Source organism: Sinocyclocheilus grahami, unplaced genomic scaffold (assembly GCF_001515645.1).
Source record: "Sinocyclocheilus grahami isolate Dianchi unplaced genomic scaffold, SAMN03320097.WGS_v1.1 scaffold535.1, whole genome shotgun sequence".
Classification (NCBI taxonomy): Eukaryota; Metazoa; Chordata; class Actinopteri; order Cypriniformes; family Cyprinidae; genus Sinocyclocheilus; species Sinocyclocheilus grahami.
In genome coordinates, this window is record NW_015505714.1 from 761,773 (window position 1) to 783,007 (window position 21,235).

Here is a 21,235-nt window from a genome sequence, read left to right on the forward strand (position 1 = left end):
TTTTGTTTATATTTTTGTTCTGAGTATATATATATATATATATATATATATATATATATATATATATATATATATAAAATGTTTTTAACAGGCCATAAATGACTATGTCCTCAGAAAACAGACTCATTTAGCTATTGTTTGCCCTCTTTTCTTCTCTCCTCAAGTGTGTGCCCTTCGCATGTGATGAACTGTCTAAGAGCTGAATCGTTTGTACGCTGCGACTGCATTTTAATCTCTGCATTTGCATAGGCCATAATGGAGCCCTTGGCGTGCTAATTGCTAGCGTCCCAGTTACGCACGTAGTTCCTCCATTGGCTAATGGTACCATAAAGCATGCGATAGGACACGTCTTAGACACCTGGTAGAGAATGTTAAGTTGGTAATGCCGGTTGGCCTCATTTAAGAGATAAAGTATTGCATTATATCAGAATGTGCTTTATTCAAAGCAGCGAGGCAGGCACACAGCAGGTAAAGATATTCTCGGAGGAATCTATAGGCAGATACATGAAAAGAACATAGAGTGGGTAAACTGGGAGAGTAAATCAAAGTGAATATGCACCTCGAAGCAGGTTTGATACATCACGGTTCTCCTGCAGTGCACTTAAAAGGCCATAGGCTCTCTGCACAGAGGTGGTACTGTATGTATTGAATTCTACAACCACACCTCAGAATAACCACAGTACTTGTGTATAGTGTACACTTAACCTGCATACCCTTCACCACACCGTCAACCTGGGCAATTAATAAAGTAATTTATCCATTTAATTGTATCCATTTTAAGGGCATTTTGCAAGAGGAGAAAAGGACAGCAGTGCCTTCCCCAAAAATCTGGAGGAGAAAGTAATCATCAGTCCAAAAATAAAACAAACCACTAATGTAAATGTAAACCACTAATTTTATAAAGTGTCCAACAGCGACACCAGCGGATACAGTTTCATAAGAAGGCCTTGAGCTCACCGTGTTTTAAAGAATGGAGTGGATGTGAGTGTGAATAGTGAAACAGAGGTGCAAAATAACAAATTAAATTAAATTAAATTATAAAAAATTAGCCTGAATTGATAAAACTAAAAATCTTTTAAATGACTTGCAACATCAAATAATCTAAAGGTTCTGGTGACAATTCAGCTTGTTTATCTTAAAGCATTCTTGGTATGGCAAGAATTTGTTGACTGGTCAGACAAACAGGATGACTATAAAAAAAACAAATATAATAAAAATAATAACAGACAAACAACAGCAAGCAGAACAAATCAAACATATTCAATATTAGTATTACTGTATTAATTGTGTTATTTTTGTTTTTGAAGCATGTAAAAATGTTAAATGTACATACAGTACTAACATCTTATAGTATTACTTCTATTCATCCATAATCTCCTGTGGCCCACAAAAACAAGAGAGGGAATTTGCCTCCTCATTTCGGTCCACAACACTCCACTGATCTGTATCCACCGAAATGCATATGCATATGCAAGCAGTGCACTCAAAATAACACAAACGAGGTTAGTAAATACATACACCCACAGAGCTGTGGGAGCTGTAAGTTCCCACTCTCAAAGACACTCTGTACTCACAGACTACAGCATAGATGCCCTTTATATAAAAAAGTAATTAGAAGCTCATCAGTTCATGTTGTTCTGAGGCTCCTCCAAATGATCTGTAAAAGAGGCAATGCTGGCCTCTCTCGGCCTTGCAGGGCTTTTATCACGGGACGATGCGGGAGGTGTGGGTCACGTCAGAACCTCAAAAATAGCCCTCCATTTGTCATATGTGCGGAACGTTCGGGCCCTTGGGCATATGCAGATCACACCCCGACGCTTTGTTTGAGTCTCCGAGGTCCCACAGAGATGCTGCCTCCACCCAACCGTCGTCTCTAACCCAGAAAACAGAGGTGAATGGACCTCCACGGGCAGTTGTGCGATGCAGAGCGGAACGTTCTGCGCATCACGCCGATGTTCAAGTACTTTTCTGGACTGTCCTAAATCAAAAGCTGTAACAGGGCACCAAAAGCCCGTGGCGGCCTGCTCTTCTGAGCATGAACCTAACCGTACATCATTAGCCAGGACTCCTCCAGTCCTCCTACCTGCAGGGACCTTCTGGGCTCCAGGTGTTTGGGGTAAATGCACCTTCGCTACCTAGCCACATTGGGCTAATTTAGAGCAGGCTACCTGCAGCTGCAGGGCCAATGTAAAGCCACGCAGGGGCTTGGGATTACGACTCTGTAGACATCAAAGCCTGCCCACCACCCCGGGCTCATCAAAGGCGAGTGTGTCTGTGCTGATGTGGAAAGTGATTGGTCTTGGACCAGAGACCCATGTCACCCCCGCCATCACCACTGCAGGGTTTATCCCAACACAGAGGAAGCATGATAACAGGCCAGGCTTGTGTTTACGAGCTCAGGTTTTAATTGCAGTTAAAAGGCAGCACCTCACCGCTCGAACAGAACGCTGCTGATTACAAACGGGACAGTGGGGCGGGCCGCATAACTCAGATCTCACGGTTAATGCAGAAGCAGACTGGGAGAGGATTACTTTACACTCATTACACTCAATAACAAAGCATGACTCTACAGTACAACACAGCAAGAAGTCCATAAATCTACCGAGAGACACGTGCAGATTAAAAACATCACAAGCCATTTACATTCAACTTAACTAACCGAAATGTATTAATAACATTCTTCATCAAGACTATTTATATATTCAACCACATGATTCTATGGTGGAAATTAAATTTTAAAGAGATCTGGAAGAAACTTTGTATTATTATTATTATTATTAAGGCTAATTTTATAGCTAGCAATAATTACATTTTATTTTAACATCTTTTCAAACAACTTTTTAGAATTTTACAAGGTTATAGATTGACTGGAAATGATGCACAATAAAAATATTCTGTACACATTATTGATCACAAGTACACTAACTTGAAATGATAGGGCAAAATTTTTGTTCATGATAAAAATGATGCAATAACTAATGGACAGATGATAACTGAAAGTAAATGTATTATTGTTTAATTCATTCCTTTAGATGATCATTTTGAAGTGTAATAATCTTAAATTATGGATTTTCACGTTTAGATTGAAAACAAAATCTTTACAATATCTATATACACAATAGCATAATTTTAAATCTTTCATAATTTTTCATTTTTAATCTTTTTTTTTTTTTAAAGTGACATGATGTGTGGCCAAGTACAGTGACCCTACAATTCCTGCCGGTACCGAGACGCAAACACGCAACATTTGCTTTACCAGTCTGACTCTCTAACTATTAGGTCACAACTGCCCCTTAAATTTGAGCAAGAATGGAAAGTAATTTCCAAGTTTTAGCATGACTTTTAAAAAAAACTGTAGCACAACACCTGGTACATTAAGATACTTGTAGTTAAAGGGGTCATATGATGCAATTTCAATTTTCCCCTTCTCTTTGGAGTGTTACAAGCTCTTGGTGCATAAAGAAGATCTGTAAAGTTGCAAAGTTGCAAAGACTAAAGTCTCAAATCCAAAGAGATCTTCATAAGAGATTCTATTTAGATTGAAAACAAAATCTTTACAATATCTATATACACAATAGCATAATTTTAAATCTTTCATAATTTTTCATTTTTAATCTTTTTTTTTTTTAAAGTGACATGATGTGTGGCCAAGTACAGTGACCCTACAATTCCTGCCGGTACCGAGACGCAAACACGCAACATTTGCTTTACCAGTCTGACTCTCTAACTATTAGGTCACAACTGCCCCTTAAATTTGAGCAAGAATGGAAAGTAATTTCCAAGTTTTAGCATGACTTTTAAAAAAAACTGTAGCACAACACCTGGTACATTAAGATACTTGTAGTTAAAGGGGTCATATGATGCAATTTCAATTTTCCCCTTCTCTTTGGAGTGTTACAAGCTCTTGGTGCATAAAGAAGATCTGTAAAGTTGCAAAGTTGCAAAGACTAAAGTCTCAAATCCAAAGAGATCTTCATAAGAGATTCTTTATAAAAGTTAAGAATCAACCACGCCTACCTAAAATGGCTCATTCTAACACGCCCCCACATATCTACGTCACTATGTGGAAATATTAGCATAATGCCGCCCAAATGTGCACGCAAAGAAAGAAGGCGTGGTTTCAGGAACAGCAGTAGTGTTGAAGCAGTCATGTCAGGGAGACACTGTGTGTTTCAGTGCGAAAGCAAAAGCACTTTATTTGGCCTTCCGGAAGTAGATGTAATTAGGAATCATTGGTTAAGATTTATTTACAACAGAACAGCACATCCCAGATGTTTGAATTTCTGCAACTCATTTTATGGACGACAATTTTTTTAACCTAGAAGAGTACAAGGCTGGCAGTGCACAAAGGCTATTTCTAAAAAAAAAAGGGCCATTTCCGACTTTGCTATGACAATCTGGTGCTTCCGAATCAGCGACTGTAAGTATGTTTTGTTATTAGTTTAAGTATTTGCTATTGACTGTTCAAATGCGGAGTTTTGCGCAGCGCAGAGTAACGCGTTGTGTGTGTGAGTGTGAGGGGAACAGGGTCACATCACAGGAGAGTGAACTGCCTGTCAGAAATCATAGCACGTCAGGTGTCTTAACCGCGGCTTGTGTACTGCATCATCACTGTGTCTGTCACGCGACTCTGTTGCCCTTTGGGGCTTGAACTGATGGTAAAACTAACAACATTATTAACTGTCTTGATATTTACTTTGAAAGCTGAAGCTGCGATTATGGTGAGGGGTGTTACATTTCTGACGCGTGCTTGTGGTGTTCGGCCAATCACAATGCACTGGGTCAGCTGGCCAATCAGAGCAGACTGCGCTTGTCAAAGGAGGGGGCTTTGTTGAAAACTATGCGTTTGAGAGAGGCGGGGCATAGAGGACCTACAATAATGTACAGTATTTGAAAAATAATGTGTTTTTTTAACATTAAAGCATGTCAACATATTCTGTTACACCAAATACACAAAATAATGATCTTTAAAATAGCATCATATGACCCCTTTAAAGAAACACCCAATTGCAAGGACCGAAATCAATAAAATATTAATTAGCATTATATATTTCCACAGAAGAAATTGCCATTATAGGTATAAAAGTTTAGGAGAAGTTTGTAAGTTTAAAAAGTCAACGTTCTTTCCATGGTAATGAGTCACAAGGCTGTCTGTGATGACAAGAATAGAATTCCCTGATTCTGCATTTATGCATATTACCCTGAGCGGAAAGCATAAATTAAAGCATAGAAAAGGGAACAGGGAGAGAGAAAACTCCACAAATACATTCTCACACAGCAGAGTTCATTGTTATTATTTTATTATGTTTGCTCGGGCTAGCATCACTATCCCTGTTGCTCATACTTAGGGTTGGGGATTAAAACAAACCAATAGAAACTAATTTATAATCTTAAGTATATAACTCCTCCCACTCAGTTTGTACTACAGGCATAAATGACACCTCAAATTGCATAAAAGTTTGATACATCGTGTGACATCAGAACTGACATCATTTTGGAATTTGGCAAAATCCAAATGCATGCAGGTGTCAAGAGTTGCAATCCTGGGGTAACCAACAGTAGGGGTGAATGTTATAAGGAATACATACCACTTGAACGTCTGAGGGCACTCGGGACAGGAAGTCCAACAGCTCATTGTTGTCAATGCTGTATGGGTCTCGCAGTTTTTTGGTGAACTTGTTCACTCCTGAAAGTTGAAACAACGGTGGCGCATTAGACCTCACTCACAGAGTGCATTTCGGGAGGACCTTATAAGATCCTGTACGGATTCTGAACCCTCATCTTTGTACTTTAAAGGATCAGCTGCTATGGAGCTGACAGGAGCTGTGCTCTCTGACCTTGCAGAGCTTCAGATCTGAACACTGTATGAAAGAGCACACGGGGCATTAGCTACGAGTGAGTTTGCCCTGAGCTCAGCAGTTTACTGTCTTCTCTGCTGTGCTGGTGGCGAATCCCTGTAGCATGCAAACCTAAACTGCCACTAAACTCTGTGATCTCCTGCAATAGTCTATTTGAAATTCTAAAATACACATTATGTAACATGCTAATGTTATTTTATCATTCATGACACATTATGAGCGTAATGACAGCTTACCCCAGGCCAGTACAATGTATCTGAGAGGAATGAAGTACACCACAAGAGTGGCCGCACACAAGGCCACTATGGCCAGCCAGCTGAGGAAAGGCACAGTCCAGTTCAAAGTACTGAGAACAGAGAAAAGGGTGAGAAAAGGATGTTATTTCCTTCTACACAGTTCTACGTTATGTCTGCACCGGACATGAGAGACAAGCTGCAACAAAATCCAAGAGAAGCTATTATAATCAGTGATAATGTCTACACTGAATGCAGTAAACTGATGCCACATTCTGTTTCTAACATATTCCACACACTTGCGCTACTTCCGACAACAGGACAAATGGATTTAGAGCTTTTATTTTAATGCATCCAGTGCAGACAGCCTAAAGTTATTGCGGCAAGTGGTCATACCCAGTGTAGACAGTTTCATGTTAGTGGGGCCATATTTTATTTTTTACTATAGTTACAGTTTCTATTAAAACACCATAGTTACAACAACACCTGTAAAACGATGCTGTCATGGTAAATATCAAGATGCAAGTACAGTATTAATATTTCATACCGATGAATATCATTTCACACAAAAACATCTTAATTTGTTTAAAATTTATTAATTTAAAATGAGATATGTAAGATAATACTAATATGGTATTCATTAAGGTTTATGCTTAAAACAAGAAAAAAAATTACTAATGGGGTAAAACAAACTTTTTTCCCGTTAAATCGTTTGTGACCTATAAAAAAGATATGTAAGATAATACTAATATGGTATTCATTAAGGTTTATGCTTAAAACAAGAAAAAAAAATTACTAATGGGGTAAAACAAACTTTTTTCCCGTTAAATCGTTTGTGACCTATAAAAGTTCTTTTTAATGTTTCTGAAAAAAGTCTCATGCTCATCAAGACTGCATTTATTTGATCAAAGTATAGTAACAGTTAACAGTAATACTGTGAAATATTATTATTACAGTTTTAAATAATTGTTTTATTTATTAATATGAAAAGAGTAGAAACAGTCTATATATTGAAAACAGTTGTGCTGCTTAATTTTTTTGTGGATAATATTTTTTGTGATACTTTTTTCAAGAATATTTGATGATTAAAATTTTTTGAAACAGCATTTATTTGAGATAGATTCTTGTTTTTAACATTTTAAATGGTACACTCTCATTCTCTAAGGCAAGTTTTGCTTTTTAGATAAATTTGGTTAAGGATGTTTAGACATTCCACTGGAAAACAAGACAAAAACACTGATTAGGAAAATTATTTTTTTTGCAGTGTAAGCATGTGTGTTTGTGTTTGTTTATGAGGCTGAGTAAGATGTGACAGAGATTGGCACGGTGGTGCCCGCGTGTCTGCTCAGGCACAAGCAGCAAAAGCTGAAACTTACTTCTTTATCCTCTCACCATAGGAGGCCACTTCATCCAGAGCATTCTGCACACTGATACACACATCCTGAATGGCATACAGCTTATTCATGAAACCCTTTCTCTCGGAGTCCTGAAAGAATGAGAGGGAGAGAGAGACAGGCTGGGCAAATGCATTTCCACACAGCTGAAAGAGCATGAGGTGCATCAAAGGCTTGGTGAGCTCTCTCTCTCTTTCCAAGTTCTCCATGCTGCAATAAACATGTTTGAAATTAATCACACTTTGTGTATCAATAAAGAGAAGAATATGTATTCTAATACTTTCTTCAGAGAGAACTAGCTATGTTGGATAACCAGGTTTTACAATGGTGACATCATTGTGGCCATCACCACCATCATTACTATGTGCACCAAAAACTTGTGATGGCCTTCAACTTAAAAAAAAAACACTGGCCACAAGAACCTCAAAAGTAGGCGTCAGTTAAATGTTTCCACAGTCAAAAAGCTCAGATTTTATTCTAACAATAAGAGCAGTCATGCAACAGTTGGGCTGACACAGAATGTAGTGACTGAGTGTGGACACACAGACAGAGACTATTGTAGTGCATTGATGTGCTGAGACACACACACATGTACACTTCCACACTCACCTTAACCCTTAAGGGACTGTTCACACAAAAATACAAATCCTGTCATTATTTGCTCATCCTCATGCCATTCCAATCCTGTTTTTTATTGACAGAGCAGCCTGAACAACCTGAAAAACATATTTTTCTGTGTTTTTTGCTGAAGAAAGTAAGTCATAGATGTTTGAAATGAAGCAAATGAGGACAGAATTGCCATTTTAGGTGAACTATTCCAAGAAAGTACAAGATCAAAACTCAAAACTCATCCATTTAACTTACAAAACACTCAGGCAAAATCTACATTTGCGCAACTCTGTCTGTTTGAAGAGAAAAAACGAAATCCTGGCCTATTAGCAATGTGAAAAATAAGCTACGTCCAGATTTCCAAACTCAGACACAGGCTGTGCCCCTCCGGTGGGCCTACACAAATGGACTGGCAGCACTTGAGAAGAACGAAATGTCCTGGCAAAATGATCCCAGCGAGAGGGCACTGCCATGCAGCAGTGAGCATCACTATGCCTTTGCCCCGGGTCTGCTTTACAAGAGCTCCAGGCCTCTGCTCAACCCTGCCCAGGCTTATCTGAAAGCACTTCAGTCGCCATCCTCAGGCCTTTCATGGAGATCAATTGAAATGTCACTGCAGTGGATCATGTCCACAATGAGTCGACCAGCTACTGAACCACTGGATCAAAACCCACTGTGCAAATCAAAGCAGGAAAAGAGGGATGGTGTCAATGCATAGAGATGCTAACATAAGACACATCTATCTTTTTTTAGCTTTATAAAGGAATGCAAGTGCATGGATACTGTACATTATTTGAATTGAAAGAGATTTTACGCACAAATTTTAAATACACATGTATTGGCTCTCAAAGACAGAGGTATCACAAGCACATAACACTGAGGTCTATTGTAGTCTGATTAACGTGTTTACATGCTGGGTGAAGCTGAGCTTTAATTTTATTATCAAGGTCTGTTACTCTGATTTGGGGTTTTATCAGTAACTAAAACTTAAACCATTAAAAAAAACGTTCATTACTTGAAATAAATTAAAATAAAATGAATTAAAACTATTTTAATTGCCATTCCTTTTTTTTAATAACTAGAAATAAATAATCCAAAATATAAAAACTAAAACTTAAACATTTAGGAAAAAAACTAATAAAAATGACAAAAATTAATTACAATATTACTACAATTTTATCTGAAATGAAAATGAAAACAGAAAACAAAAACAAAATCTAATTCAAAATATTAACAAAAACTATAATAGTATATCAACAATACTAAAATAACACTGGTACAACTTCACAAAAACTGTACATTTAAATTGCACTGAAAAAAAAATTTTCATTCTTCCAATTAAAAAAATGTAGGGTGATGATTCACATCTATATTTTTTAACTATAATTATGCCAATGCAAAATAGGGCAAGTTATTTATTTTTCATTGGCTCAAGTTAAAAAATATAGATGTGAATCATTACCCTAAATTATTTTAATTGGATGAATGAAACATTTTTTTCAGTGTGTATTTAAACCAGCAGTTCTCAACATTTTTGACTTCAAGGCCCCTCTTTGTAGAAGGCAATATTCAAAGGCACTCTTATTTGAGCGGAATAAACAAAAAAAAATATTATGTTTGATGTTGTACATCTTTAATATTTTAAATAACATTAATGTTAATATAATTAAATGTACATAATTCTAAGACGTATTAGGGTCACATAATGGGCCCTAACCCCCTGGCTGAGAACTTATTTCTACACGCAGAACAAATGTTTCCAGAACAGGTATGTATAAGGGTCCATACAACTCAAGCCACAGATGAAGCAATGAACAAGACTGGTACTGGAATATCATCCTCAAAATGAAAAAATATGCTTACCATACTGAGATGGGTCTCGGAAAAAAAACTGATCAAACTGTATGTACTCCCTCAACACACACACACACACACACACATGCACACAGAGTATCCCATCCATCTCCCAAACTTTGTACTGGATCCCACATTTGAAAAATGAAGCCCAATATGGCCTGCATAACCACATCGCCTTCCCAAAAAGCCACACAAGACAAATAGATATAATTAGACCGCGTCCCAGGGTTATTTTTCTTAGCAAATATTTAACAAGACTCCCCTGTCCTGACTCCCATCTGGTTTGCGTTATCAACCGTAACAAAAGTCCAACTTGCTCTCCACTGCATCGGGCACTATATGAGAAAAGAAGACTTTGAGGGACAAGGTATCTGTGTGTGCGTGTACGAGCGAGCGAGCGAGGGTGGAGGTGCAGGTCATGGGTCTCTACAGTCTAAACCATTACCACATGGCCCTCAAACCATGAGCTAACTCTGATTTCCTGCCTTCAAAAGTGGATTGAGGAAGGCAGGAGGTTGAAATAACACTAGCCTGGGGAGAGGCTTGTTTTCACTGCTCCTCTGCACTTCTCTCACACACACATAAACACGCTCACACCGCTGCGAGCCGAGGAGCAACCTGCTGCAGAAGAGCCTGCTGTGGATCCTGGCTGAGCTGTGGCCCGCTGAAGTGACACATAGGCTTTCTATTACCTCAGGTCCTCTTCCTCACGTATGCGGACACACATCGGCACAGCGGGAGGTACACTTGATGTCAGCGGGCAAGGGAAATTGATATTTAGTCAAAAATCAGTTCTGTTTAAAGTGTCTTCCAACAGTGCAGCCTAATCTGAACTCTTCTAAATGCACAATGTCAACATATATAGAGTTTGAATAATGCGATATCACACGAGCAAGAGTGTCCTGCTCTACTGAATATCAGCACTGCTGCTGGCCACTGTATATTACAATTTCAGTACAACCACACGATTACACGTGCATTGATTTTAAACTGCAGTTCTATAAACACAATTTTTAAGGCTCAATGAGTTACAGGGGTGTCTATGATAAAGAAAGAGTGCACTTATCTTCACAATTATTTCAAAACATTTTCAAATATATTTTTAAAACAACATTTGTATTTCAAATATCATGCATTATCAGCTCCTGAATATCTTTACTAATAAAAGTAATGTAATTAAAAAATAAAACAATATCAAAATGAAAATACTACTGAAACATCAGAATGACATGAAATATTTAAAAATAGTAACAATATAATGAATATAATAAATATTATAATTTGTGATATTAATATTTCAGTATCAATATTCCATTTCAATCATAGTAGATATTTAAACTACTGCATGTACTGTATGTATATACAGTATATATATATATATATATATATGTGTGTGTGTGTGTGTGTGTGTGTGTGTAGGTAAATGTATATATATATATATAGTAAAGACAGTACTTTAGTATCTTAATCATATCTTCAACGATCTGAATAAGAAATAACGATTTTGGATTAGAAATAAGTGAAGAGAAGTGCTTTAATAAAAAGAGCTTTCCTTGCTCCATATGCATTACTGTAGACCTGGTTTTGTTTGATTGTCCAAACTGATGGCTTTTAATCTTTAAAGCAATCAGAGATTAAATCTGCACCTTAAATGACACAGATGCTGTTGACAGCCTCTAAACAATCCTTTAACCACAAGGCCATGTCTCCAAGATCTTTAAAGCATTGTTCTCAATTTTAAAGTGTCATTCTTAATGTGAAAACGGATTACCTGAAAAATCAAATAACACCTCAATAACACTAAAAGTTAAATAAGCTTTGTGACATCAATGGCTGGCAAGTAAATGAACAGACTCTCCCATCTTGAACAGTGTTATCATTAAACAGTGTGTAGGACTGAGTGCAGCTGTCCGGGACCCCCTAGCGCATCCCCATTACCAAACTCCTTAGGGCTGCTAGTGCTGCAGGCAAGCAGAGGCAAGTCCATTCTAGCCAGTTCCCAACATCAGGCTATTCACACCTTACTGTCCCATCAGGAGGCTCGCACTACCTTGCAATGGGCACCCAGCATAGCAGGAGACTGATGAGGTTGGCACAGAACAGGACAGACACTTCGTAGAGGGCATATCTTGTTTGTTAACGACAGCAGGAAGGGGAACGATGTCCCAGGGGCGCCAAACTTCATTTACACCAAAGCCAGAGCCCCAATGCAAGAGGACGGACCCCCAGCTGGGCCTAATCCACACCCACGCCCTTCTCTCGGCATGTTCAGAGGGAGAGAAAACAAGATTCTTTGATCTACGCAGCACTAAAGGTGAGGGGAACAAAGGAGGCAGATAAGATAGAGATCAAGATGAAAATGAAATCATTTCACCCGGGCCAGGCCTCTCCCTAGATACATTATTTGTTTGTCTTCTCTCATTTCGAGCCAAAGGCGCACTGACCCAGACGGGCAGAAGTAGGGAGCGATATCACCAAGGAAAAGAGTTCCACACCTCTTACGGCAAATAAAGCCAAGAGAAGTCCCCTCAGACAGACGTGAGTCCACCTCTTATCAGTGAAACATGAAACGAAAAACAATTTATTTAAATAGACATGTGCATTAATTTTCCAAAAGTAGTTCATTAGCACTTTATTTATAATGAATGGGACGGGGGAAGAGACGTACAGGGAAAGGCTTGTCAATGAAATTGTTCCTCGTCTTCGTGTCTGAGCACTTTGGGAGGTTAATTAAAATTGCAGTTTAATTAGATTTGAGGTGTGTGTCAGACTAAATGGAAACTCCCCTGACTGCCTGCTTGTTCCCAATAACAGCTATTTCAAATACTGGAAGCCAAATGTATTTCACATCAAAAGGAAAACCATTCGCATTATCGTTTTTAAGGAGTAAATATAAACCAAAAAAAATATTTTGACACAACCTCAAATACAACATCAAGAAAATTTGTAATTTACACTTTAAAGAGTATTCTGAGAGCTGTTTGGGACCTTTCTCTTTGATTTTCCTATAAAATAATCTAGTTTAATTCAACACTTGCAGGATTTTATTTTTAATTTATATATACAGTGTTGGGGGTAACGCATTACAAGTAACGCAATCAGATTACTTTTTTTCAAGTAACTAGTAAAGTAACGCATTACTTTTTAATTTACAAGAGAATATCTGAGTTACTTTTTCAAATAAGTAACGCAAGTTACTTTTTTTCCAATTTATTGATTGACAGCTCTCCTGTCCCCATGTTGAGAGAAATCACAAGATGTTACTGTAGTTCTAAAATAAATATGAATATGCATTAATTCATCTCACTCACAAAAAAAACAGATTCAGTATTCCTCAAAATGAATACAAATAATGCATTATATATATTGACGCAAACCTGCAATAATTAAATGTTAAACAACACAAATATCCTTTATGTATTTAATCCCATTCTATGAACCAATGTCTTTGCTTCTGACCTTCGATGATCCAGTTCAACCATACTAATAAGCAAAAATTACTCTTGACAAACATTTGTGTCTTTTTTTATTGCTGAAGTGTGTTGAAATTTCTTCTTCTGCATTCTACTGTATGGACGTAAATTTACTTTCCCTTCAGCCTGAGGCTTATTAATTTCGCTGTTGGTGTGAAAAGGCTTTTATATTTGCCAAAAATATAACTTTTTTATTTTAAAAACAAACAAGCAAGCCCTGTCCAGATTTAAAAAGTAATGCAAAAGTAACGTATCGCATTACTTTCCATAAAAAGTAACTAAGTTACGTAATTAGTTACTTTTTTATGGAGTAACGCAATATTGTAATGCATTACTTTTAAAAGTAACTTTCCCCAACACTTGTCCATTTGGCCATTTGTTGCGGAGAAAATAAGGAAAGTGTGTTCAAGCGCCAGCAGAAAACAGTGTAAAGAAATAGTCTTTGAGAGAAGCAGTCTTTATCAGCGGAAGTTAAAAGCAGCTCGTAAGTGCATTTGCTTGTGTCATTAGTGTTTAGTGCAGTTGTCGTTGCTAGGAAACGCTTGTTTTGTTTACTGTGTGGAGACGTGCTGATATCGCTTTTGGTCTCGTTCTGTATGGCGTATCTTGTTAGTGTCTCCGCTTGCTAGGCCATTTGTTGCGGAGAAAATAAGGAAAGTGTGTCCAGCTGAATTAATTTAGTATTTTGTTAGACGGGCATAAAAAAGCTTAGTTTACCGCGACAGTGGTCACGGCAGCCATCGCGTGAAGGCCTCCTCGTGTGAAGACCAAAGAGTGTAAAGACTCCACCGGGCAGGGACACCAGCAAAGGATAAGTATTGCTTTTTATTTCTTCTCTTTCCTATTACTTGTTTCGCTTCTGTTTCAGTTTTTATAACCATTTCTTACTATGTGTAAGTAAGTTGTTTTTTAGCATGTGTGTTTGGCAGTGTTATTTTTTAGGATTACTGATAAACTACTGTAATTTGATTTATATTATTTGTATTTGTTATTTATTTACATTTTAGTTACATTATGTCTGAATTTATTATGTCTGTATAGGTCTTTTATTAAGTTTTTAGTTTTATTTAATTTGAGTTATTTTAATACTTCAATAAACTAAATGGAAATGAAATAATATATATTGAATTTATAAATGTGTATGTACATATACAGTATATATGTATGTGTGTGTGGTTGTACATACACATATAATGTAGTTGGTTTTTTGGTGTTTGGCTTAGTGTTATGTTAGAATCATTATTATACTCTTATACCTTCTGTTCTTTCATATTTTGAATTGTTTTTAGCTTTATCTTTTTGTTTTTCATTTAAATGTTAAGTTTTGAAATTTTGTTGTTTTTTTTGTCACTTTTATTTAATCTCTTTATTTTTAAAATGTGTATAGTTAGTATTTATAATGTTTTATCTTTTAGTTTTGGATCTGTTTTTAGTTGTTTTAATACTACAATTGATTGCTTCTGTTGTCCTCATTTGTAAGTCGCTTTGGATAAAAGCGTCTAATAAATGACTAAATAAAATAAATATATATATTAGGGAAATGGTGCAGACCAGATTAGAACCAGTGTTCTTATCAGAGACTCAACATGTCACAGGCATGTGTTTTTAGCACAGCATTACGGCCCAGACAATTTGCGGGATAATTTAACAAAACAACTGTAATATAACATCACAACAAAACAAGAATTTTACACACACACACATACACATAAAATATGTGAAAACATCTGGGAGTGTGACAGAAGTTCAGAGGCACTATCCTCACCTCCCCAATCCCTAGGTTCTTCCTTCCCTCAAACCTCTAGTGACGCTCCAAAAATAGGTGTGATGCTGAATGCCACGCAACAGCATGTTACCACAGAGGCAGCAAAAAAGCTATTGAGCTATTCTCAGGAGATCCATACGCCCTCACTATGGTATTCCCTCTGGAGACAGAATTCTGGGCCAAGGTCTAACAACAGTCATTGTGACTCTTCAGCAGGTACTAAACTTCATTCTGTTCAGAATGGTGCATTTTGAGTGGTTGGGTTCTAATAAGGCAGGTTTCAAGCATTTTATAAATCAAATTAAAAAGAAATTCTTATTGTTTAAGGCAGGGGCATCCAATCTTGCTCCTGGAGGGCCATCTTTCTGCAAGGTTCAGGTCCAACCCAAATGAACACACCTTAATAAGCTAATCAAGGTCTTCAGGATTTCTAGAACCTTCCAAGCAGGTGTGTTGCCAGTGGGGCAGGTTGGAGCTGAACTCTGCAGGATGTTGGACCTCCAGGAACAGGACTGGACGATTCAAATCAACTCAATCAAATCAAACAAGAGTCCACACCTTCTGAAAATGGTCTGTCCAGGCTTCTTGGCTAAACTAGCAAGACTTGATCAACCAGCTTCTGGAAATTCATGCAACCAAAGCTGTTTTGTCATCAAGGACTACACAAGATAAAAGTGCTAATTTACTGTAGCTAATCAATCCATGTGGAGATTATGCAAAACATTGTCCTCCATAGTAGCAATTAAAGAGATATGCTGCACTCTTCATTCAAGTTAAAGATATATAGCAAACCTCTATTTCGACCTTTCCAATGATAGCTCTCTCTGTCTCTCAGACACAAAAGAAAGGTTTTAGTTATGGTGAGCGCCCTCAGTTTTAAGGAGCCCCAAAAAACCACTGTACTGTAACTGCTTCCACACCAGCACCCCATTGTCCTGCGCTCCCGGTACGTACCTGTGCCATGACGTGCAGATGAATAACACCATAAACAGGGAGAATACACTTTATTTTATGTCCGACCTCTGCTTCCCACTGCTCCCTGCTAAAAACAACAGCATTAGGCTCTAATGGATCCGCTGGAGAGCCGGGTTCACCTTCGCCATTACTCCCCAGGCCTCCGCACCCAGCGGGCAAGGCACTCCATCAGCCCCAAGGTCAACCTGATAGTTGCCCCTGTTCTCCAGCCTCTCTGATGATGCCCCTCACCCCTGGAGCAACCCCCCTCCCTCCTCACTTCAGATCACTTGCATTCCCCCTGCTCTCCTTGCCCTGTCCTCTCTGGGTCCCTGGATGCCACCTGATGATGAATGGAGCACAATTAGCTCCACCCGCCGCTACACAGGATTCGCCCCTGCCCTCTGCATCTCGCAAAAATGAGGCCGTCAAACTGGGGAACATCATCAAGCTGGGCACCAACAGGCAAACCAATATAGCCACTATGGATGTGCAAAACCACACATTTTCAAAGTGGACTGGACAGTAGATGGTCAACAACAAACATGCTGTATAATAAGGCTTGTCCTGGGTTCACATGACTGCATTCAGACATTTCTTAGGGGCAAAAGATATACAAAACAGTTGTTTCAACATTCTTTAAAATATAATCTTTGTCAGAGACTATGACCTTGTGGGCAGTGCATGGACATGCGATTTCGGCAACCCAAGTTTGAGTCCCAGCTCGTGGTCCTTTCCCAATCTCACCCCCCTCTCTCCCACTTTGCTTCCTGTCAATTCTCTGCCATAAACACCAGAAATACATATTTTTTTAATTAAATTAAATAAAAAACATAAAAATAAACGTATAAAAAATATATATTAAATATATATTAAAATAAAATAAAATAGGTTAGGAATGAGATGGGCTGAGCAAATCATGACAGAATTAATTCATTTATTTAACATAACTATTCCTTTAAGCTGTCAGCATTCTAATTAATGCATTGCTTCTAAAAAAAAAAAAGTATTAGTTACTCCATAAAAAAAGTAACTAATTACGTTACTTAGTTACTTTTTATGGAAAGTAATGTGTTACGTTACTTTTCCTTTACTTTTTAAATATGGACAGATAAAATAAAATAGGTTAGGAATGAGATGGGCTGAGCAAATCATGACAGAATTAATTCATTTATTTAACATAACTATTCCTTTAAGCTGTCAGCATTCTAATTAATGCATTGCTTCTAAAAAAAAAAAGTATTAGTTACTCCATAAAAAAAGTAACTAATTACGTTACTTAGTTACTTTTTATGGAAAGTAATGTGTTACGTTACTTTTCCTTTACTTTTTAAATATGGACAGGGCTTGCTTGTTTGTTTTTAAAATAAAAAATCTATTTTTGGCAAATATAAAAGCCTTTTCTCACCAAAAGTGAAATGAATAAGCCTTACGTTGAAGGGAAAGTAAATTTACGTCCGTACAGTAGAATGCAGAAGAAGAAATTTCAACACACTTCAGCAATAAAAAAAGACACAAATGTTTGTCAAGAGTAATTTTTGCTTATTAGTATGAGTGAACTGGATCATCGAAGGTCAGAAGCAAAGACATTGGTTCATAGAATGGGATTAAATACATAAAGGATATTTGTGTTGTTTAACATTTAATTATTGCAGGTTTGCGTCCATATATATTATGCATTATTTGTATTCATTTTGAGGAATACTGAATCTGTTTTTTTTGTGAGTGAGATGAATTAATGCATATTCATATTTATTTTAGAACTACAGTAACATCTTGTGATTTCTCTCAACATGGGGACAGGAGAGCTGTCAATCAATAAATTGGGGAAAAAAAGTAACTTGCGTTACTTATTTGAAAAATTAACTCAGATATTCTTTTGTAAATTAAACATTTATGCGTTACTTTACTAGTTACTTGAAAAAAGTAATCTGATTACGTAACTCGCGTTACTTGTAATGCGTTACTCCCAACACTGACCATGGCTTTTAACAATTTACCTCTTAAATTTAGTTTCCCATTACACTAGACAGTTTAAAATGACACCCAGTTCTCTATTACTTATGAATGTGCTGAGATGCCATCTATAGTGAGTGCATGTAGACGTTCTCAATTTCAAAAGTTTCCTTGAGGAATGCACTTCTCAAAAGGATATAAATGGCAATGGCATTCCTCCACTTCAGAGACAAACATCAATACACCCTCATAATTCATTCATAAACCCTCTTCTTGGAAGCTGCTTTCCTTGTTTACACAGCACAGGTTCGGTGTTTCTTCTTCGTGAGCCGATCTACAAATCAGTTTCTCATCGAGTAAGCCATGTTGGGCTTGTGGCTGGTTTGAAAGAGGTTAGTGACAGCACAAACATGTAGGCCCCAGAGCACCTTGAATGCTTGTAGACACATGGTTAGTAAAGAACACCGCTATGTTTAGACCAAAACAATATGGAGAAAACCCAGCCCCAAAAGACTACTTTCAAAACTACTTTCTACCAAGCATCTTGCTGTACTTAGATGACCTAGCACTAGCACCCACCGAACAACCCATTTTATGAAGTGTAGGAAGTTTTCAGCTATTGCAGATTCAAACAAATAACTAAGCACCAGGTGATTTCTTCAAGATAAAGAAGGTAAAGTGATAACTGAGAACAAAGTGAGAAATGAAAGGGAGCGACACACAACCCTGCTTGGCATGACAGACGATGAGCCATAAAAGTGAGACACGGGGGACATACGGACCGCACTTACCACCATCACGCGTATCCACTCAAAGTGCCAGGAAGCCAAAATATCCGCAAGGATATGGCTTTCCGGCAGCCGGCCATCCTGGGAGGGGACTGAGCCCGGCACCTTGTGGACCAGAATAAATTGAGATCTTTTTAAAGCAGGGCTACAAAAGGAAAATAATTAGACAAAAAAAAAACATTGGTGGCTACTAAGATGGCTTAGGAACCTTGAGAGAGAAGAAAAAAATCCACCTGATATAAAGGCAAAACAGAGAAATGAAACAATTAAGCTATTTTACACAACAAGACAATGCCCTGAGTGTGTGTAAAGGATATTCTAATCTCTCTTTATTAGCCAAACATGATTAAAATGCAGCTCCTAGGAGCATCTCTCCCCTAAATAAGAAGAAAAGGGAAAAAAGTCAAATGCATCTTTTACAGCATGAAGCTTTTCATCTTTTAGAGGCACTGAGAAGAAAAGGAGCCGGAGAAGCACAAACATTCTCTCTTTCTCTCTGTATTCTCCTTAGCACTGAAGAAAGCCACGCTACCTGAGGATACGCATCACATATCACAAGCTCAATAGCCCGAGAACAAGTTTTCAGTAACAGTTTTTCAAAGTAATAAAAATAATCCCTAGCACACTCTTTAGTCCAATTACAAACCGCCATTTAGCTATCGCCCAGATCAACCCCCTGCCTCTGCTCGGCTGGGTTTAACCCTCCGTGTGTTATCTACAGATAAGGCTCGCTTGTAATGCTAGATTCTAGTGGACATAAATGTGCATGAACCGGGATCAGATTGTCAGCGTTTCACAGTGCAGAGAGGTTAGCTTATGTTTCTCCCTGCTAAAGTGGCAGTGGTGTGGTGGAGAGAGTAGGTAAGAGTAGGCTAAACTCTTAAAATAAGGCCAAGTCCAAAGAGAGAGAAAGAGAGAAACAGGCGATATTTTTTATTTCTTTTGCCCTTTATTTCTTTTGCTATTTTTTTTTTCCTTTTACACAGAAGACTTTTATTTATTTTGCTCACAGTACATTGTTTATTTTTAACACTATAAATAAATGAACTATATACAGTAATACAGTAGATCTGCATTCCTATGTGCGCTTGGATAGCTGGAATTAACATAGACTGTCTTACATGGCCAGTTTTCTCTTTAAGGTCAACAACTGTAATGGCAGATCAACAGTTTAGAGAGTACACAGTTTCAGGGAGTGTCAGAATACTGTACATATAACAACGTTACACTTAAAAGTACAAAATACGAGTAACTGCATTTACTTGCAGTTAACAATAGTAGTTGGTAATCAGTTTACAGTTACAGTCAAAAATATTTAACTGTGAATTGTAAAATTATTGTGATTTTTTTTTTCCAGTTTAATCTTTAGTTTATTCACTATATATCAGTTATGCAATCTGTGGTGTGTTTGAACAATGACAGCTGAAAAGCTTGATGTAACATGAATCCGGTAAATTTCTCCCAAACCTTTCAACACAATAGTGCACTACCATTCAAAAGTTAGGGGTGAGTAAAATTCATTCATTCATTCAAAAAATATTTAACAGCACAACTGTTTTCAATATTGATAATAAGAAATGTTAGTCATTTGGTTAAGAAATGCATATTAAATTCTGAAGGATCATGTGACACTGAAGAGTGGAATAATGCCTGCTGAAAATTCAGCTTTGCCATCACAGGAATAAATTACATTTTAAAATATACAAAAAAAGAAAACATTTTTTAATTAATCAAAATAATATTTCAAAATATTACTGTTTTCACTGCATTTTTTGATCAAATAAATGCAGCCTTGGTGAGCAAAAGAGTCTTTAAAGACACATTTAAAAAAAAAATTTTTTATTAATTAATTAATTAATTTAAAAAAAAAAACAGTTTGACCCAAAACTTTTGAATGGTAATACACATGCTCTTCAACTGCTGATGTGTTTATAGTTCCCCTTCAGGAACTCGAGCTGCGTCGAGTCGCTTTGGGAATGCCCTTGCGTGACCGCGTTCTGAAGCACGTGTCAAATCAGTCCAATGGAGCAGCGAGACGTCACAAGCGGGGTGACGTAAGCACCAGAAAGTATAAAAGTGCATCCAGCAGAGCGCAAGCCAGCTTCTGCTCTTCAGTAGCGCTCTGTGTATGTGTCTGTCTATTTACTGTTGTCTGTCTGCACAAGCATATATAAAAAACAATCATGAAAAAGTCTCTGGCGAGCGAACGCTGTGTTTCTCCCTGCCCACGATATCTGGCGGCGGGGGATACACACGATTTGTGTGTCGTTTGTTTAGGAGCGGAGCATGCACGGTCAGCTTTCGAGCAGCTGATTGTCATCACTGCGAGTTACTCTCGCTGCGTATGC

The 21,235-nt window shown here is 37.6% G+C and overlaps 1 protein-coding gene across 1 annotated transcript in view; it reads right to left on the bottom strand.

Annotated features, from left to right (window-relative positions):
- The window catches only part of LOC107555485 (multiple C2 and transmembrane domain-containing protein 1-like), a 25,976-nt gene extending 6,985 nt beyond the window's left edge, over positions 1 to 18,991 (bottom strand). The window contains exons 1-4 of the mRNA XM_016238301.1: positions 18,891 to 18,991; positions 7,468 to 7,577; positions 6,095 to 6,204; positions 5,589 to 5,686 (exon numbers count right to left, since the gene is read on the bottom strand). Coding sequence (XP_016093787.1) covers positions 5,589 to 5,686; positions 6,095 to 6,204; positions 7,468 to 7,577; positions 18,891 to 18,896 — 324 coding nt within the window. The 5' untranslated portion in view covers positions 18,897 to 18,991. The remainder of the gene's footprint in view (positions 1 to 5,588; positions 5,687 to 6,094; positions 6,205 to 7,467; positions 7,578 to 18,890) is intronic.
- Between the last annotated feature and the right edge of the window lie 2,244 nt (positions 18,992 to 21,235).